We start from the raw sequence: 4565 nt of genomic DNA on the forward strand, positions 1-4565 counted from the left end.
AAATATATCATGGATTTTGATGTGGGAGGACAACGGGGAATGAATGTGTTCACTGGAAGAATGGTTATTATGTATTATGGAAGCCTTAATAATGGATTTGATTCTTACAAACACGCAGCTTTTTCCACGTCACAAGATGTTAATTAATTGATTAACTGGAGTCATGTGGATTATTGTGATGTTTTTGAGCTCTCAGTCTGACGGCACCCATTCACTGCAGAGTATCCATTGGTTTCTCCAAATCTGTTCTGACAAAGCAACAAACTAATCTACCTCTTGAATGACCTGATGTCAAGTACAATTTCAGCAAACAATCATTTTTGGGTGAAATATTCCCTCTTACTACAACAGCTGTAATGGCTGAGGCACTGAATAATGGATTCCACTTGAAAACATTTGAACACCAGATTACAGAAACCCTTTGCGATTCTGAAAAAAAAAAATGAATTCCATCGACGTGTGCTGAAAATAGATCTATTTTGTTTGTGTTAAGACTAGGACAATGTAACAAGATGTGGAAAAGGAAAAGCACGTTAGCAGTTCAATTTCATATTGAGATTTTCAGCTGTAGTGTGCATGTGTATACAGGTACATTTTCTTCTGTTTAAGGGCATTTGCTTAGTCAACAGATTCTGCCTAATAGTCTGTAGTCTTCTGTTTAAGAAGAATTTGAGGAATGTTTTCCATGTGGTTTTCTATTGCCAGATGTGAGGTCAAAGAATGACTTTGTATCAGCTGTCTTTGAAGTGCGTTTGAACTCATACTGTATTTCAATAGGCATGTCATGACTTTGAGCTGCTGGTTCATATTTTTGATGGTAATTTGAAGAGTGTCTGGCATGTTAAACATTTAGCAGGACCTTAAAGGGATAGAAGAAACCTTTTGGGTTCCACAGGCAAAAGAGAGTCATAGAGGTTTGGAACAACATGAGGGTCAGTAAATTACAGATTTTTTTATTTTTGAGTATCCCTCAGCATTAAAATCTGTTCTGGAGGAGTTGTATAGATGGAGCAGTAGTGGAAAAATTTTGTGTGTGAGAGACACCTGTTGTGATGAGCAGCAAAGGAAGTGAGTTGTGTTTGCTTTGGCTACACGACCTGTGTTGACATAGTGTCTCTGCAGTCTGGGATCATTTGCGCACACCCTCTTGGAGATCTATGAGGAATTTCAGACCACAGCTATGACAGTCCACTGGCCCACTGAATGGACACACATCCACACTGTTGCTTCTGTAGTTTAGAAGTTACATTACAAGAGCAAGATGTGCTGCTCTTAAGGTCGGCCTATGCAGAATGGAGACCTTACCATTTGCAAGTTGTAAGAGTCGCTAGGCGTAAACACGCAGATACTATTTATTTTCATACATTTTCTTTTTAATTGGTCAATATGTATCAATCTAAATAAGTTACAATTCTTCTGAGTGTTTACAAAGCCTTGTAAATATACTTATCAGGTCAAATTTGCTCTGACAAGGCAGATATACCGTTTACAAAAAGGATTCTGTGTATTTCACACAAGAAACAAATGTTAAAATCAACACTAAGAAAAATGAAACCTCTACAAAAATATCAATAAATAACATCACATCTTATGTTGATACATTTACTTACATCAGTATACAATTGCCATCATACCAAGTCTGAATGAAACCCTAGATTTTTTTTTTTTGACGCACAAACCATAGAGATGGTTTTAAATGTGAGTGATATCTCACATTTACATCTCATAATCATTACTGAATCATCACAAATGTTAAAATATACGTTATATGCTATGAAACTGAAAGATTATTGATAACCACCTCCTGACAAAGACAATCTAAGACATAAAGTTCAAAAATGTACATGTGCAATATAAACGGAACATAGCTTTTTAAAAATCTTTTTTTGATAGGTAGACCGGCTTCTGTTGTGTATAAAATCATTTTGTGACTTATCTCTATAGCTATTATATAACTTCCTGACAACCTCCTATCTTTTTAAATCAAAGAAATTGCTTTCCTCAGCAGTTTACCTTCACGGATGCAACAGGAAGTGCAGGAAGATGAGTGATGAAGAATCAGGCATGATTTGAGCAGAATCATCTTTTCTTTAAATCTCTATCTAGCATTCAAAAAGCATGAAGTTTAACAATAAAGAGCGGGCTGTACAAGAAGACGGACATCAAAAGGTAATGGTGGAGGAGGCCTATAGTAGGGATTTATGTATTTTCCTGCTATTTAAGCATAAGCTTAAAAATCGTTTTCAAGCATCTTGACAAAAATGGACAATTTTTAAAGTCGGTTTTATCAATCGAATCTTGAAGCCATAACTGTGAACACCAGTCGGTCAACATTTGGTCATGAGGCACCCAGCAGCGCGTTCAATACTGTACATGGCAGTGTAAATCAAAAGAGCTGAAATTATATTGGATTATTATAATTAGTGGGACTAAAACCTATGAATGAAGTCACTTGTAGAAGATCAGAATTTATAATAATAAAACAGTTCAGTGTTTCAGCATGCAGCCAAATTTGATTCATCAAGGCTTGCTGATACGTGTTGACAGAGAGGAACATCATTTTAAAGTTCACATCAGTTTTGTATTCATCAGTGCCACCTGACAAAATCTACAAAGAAGAACGAATGGATGTTTATCAGTGTGTTCTACTGGACACTACAGGAAGAAGAGGAAGGTAACACGAGTGAGAGTGTTGCATTTAAAGTAAGCTTAGGTTCTGAGTATCACTCTTACTGTCCTTAATATCTCATAACCACTTCTCCCCATCGACCCCACAGCTGATCGGACTCAAGTCAGCTGACTATTTTCTACAAAACTGACAGGCTTCTACAGAGTTTTCCTCAAGATGAGTTTGGCAGGAAAAATGTCTGTAGCTAAATAAAAAAAAGACCCTTTTTCTTTACAGAGAGTCAAGAAGCCTTGCAAGCACTTCTCCTCCAATAATTCAACTTTCCTGAGTTTACGAATTGAAGAGCAAGAGATATTTACAAGGAAAAAAACACTACAGCATGTCTATAAATATTTCAGGGTTCTTGGGATGGTGTTTGATGAGCTCACAGACCCATTTGAGATGCACCTTCCCCGAATTCGAACACCCCTGCAGTCGACTTACGACTGCAGACTACGCTGCTGAGAAGTTGGATCTGATGGAGTCTTCCCGCAACTGACGGTGCTTCCCGATGTCACACTCTTCTCGAGGTGTTCTCCGTTCAATGGTTATCCTGTAATTTTTCCTGAGGAGCGAGTAAGAACAATATCATGAATGTAGATGATATTGTGCGAGCAGCAATAATAATGTTCTATTATATCTCAACAAATACTAGGGCACTTTAGGCAGTACTGACATTTAAATGCCAGACACTTCATATCATTATAATTAATACAATACATTAGGCTGTTTCATGAAAAAATAATTGTTTTCAGTGTATACCTAAAAAAGTAGAATGCCATAAGTAGAGCCGTTCCCAGAATTCCCCCTACTATTATCCCAGTCACTGCCGATACTCCTAGTCCACCTGCTTAGGAAAAAAACAAAACCATTTCTAAGGAAAGCAGCACATCTATATAATTTAGAGAGGTTCACCTTCTGTAGAGTGGGGCTTTTCAAACTGGGGTCTGTAAGAAGGTGCTGTTATTACTATTATAATTAATAATAATACAAATTATTATTAATAATATTATCTATCCAAAATAATATAAAATAATTGTGTTCTTTGCCATCTCTTGTCTTCATTTTGACTCAAGCGCATATCGTGCTGTTACAAAAAAACAAGTGTCAGTCTTGAAGCAGCAGAGGTAATTTACATGATGGGTCACTGTGTTTTGGGTGTGGAGGCTCTGGTGCTGTTCGCAAGGAGAACCATTCCCTCTTAAAGCCCGGCATGATCTGGAAACTTCCATTGGTCCCAAAGTAGCTCATGACAGTCTGAAGGCATAAAAACACATTTATCGTGGTGATTACTTAGCATTTCTTAATTTTGCCACAAACATTAACAAAATCCTATAACTAAATGTCTGAATTTCAGCTATTGTCCTGATCTTTTTGTGTGTGTGTGTGTGTGTGTGCGCGCGCATTTTTGTGTCATATGAGGACACAAATCTGTATAATGACATGAGTATGGCATAGGTATCACAAGAAGATGGTGACTTATGAGGACATTACCCCATGTCCCCATTTTTCAAAACGCTTATAGATCAGAGTGAATTTTTTGAGAAAGTAAAAATGCACAAAGTTTCCTGTAAGGGGTAGGGTTAGGTGTAGGGTTGGTGTAGGGCAATAGCACATACAGTTTGTACAGTATAAAAACCATTACGATTCACATGAAATCAAACCATTCACAAAAACAAACGTGTGTGTGTACCTGTTTTTCTATTCTGGTGGGGACTTAACCCTGAATGCACACAGACTCGGGGGGACTCGTGTCATGGTGGGGACCTAAATTGAGGTCCCCACGGGTAAACAAGCTAATAAATGACACAGAATTAAGGTTTTTGAAAATCAAAAAATGCACAAAGTTTTCTGTGAGGGGTAGGTTTAGGGGTAGGGTTGGTGTAGGGCAATAGAA

At 37.5% G+C, this 4565-nt stretch overlaps 1 protein-coding gene across 2 annotated transcripts in view; it reads right to left on the reverse strand.

Moving 5' to 3' along the window:
• Positions 1–1808: 1808 nt before the first annotated feature.
• LOC107708637 (atrial natriuretic peptide receptor 3-like) overlaps positions 1809–4565 on the reverse strand; it is a 22495-nt gene continuing 19738 nt past the window's right edge. Inside the window, exons 6-8 of one of the 2 annotated variants that reach the window (XM_016512920.1) lie at positions 3805–3925; positions 3431–3515; positions 1809–3233 (exon numbers count right to left, since the gene is read on the reverse strand). In XM_016512920.1, the coding sequence (XP_016368406.1) occupies positions 3122–3233; positions 3431–3515; positions 3805–3925 (318 nt within the window). In that variant the 3' untranslated portion in view covers positions 1809–3121. Of the gene's footprint in view, positions 3234–3430; positions 3519–3804; positions 3926–4565 lie in introns of both variants that reach the window. The other variant, XM_016512918.1, reaches the window with a different exon arrangement.

This window comes from Sinocyclocheilus rhinocerous, unplaced genomic scaffold, assembly GCF_001515625.1.
Source record: "Sinocyclocheilus rhinocerous isolate Xijiao unplaced genomic scaffold, SAMN03320098_v1.1 scaffold1858, whole genome shotgun sequence".
Classification (NCBI taxonomy): Eukaryota; Metazoa; Chordata; class Actinopteri; order Cypriniformes; family Cyprinidae; genus Sinocyclocheilus; species Sinocyclocheilus rhinocerous.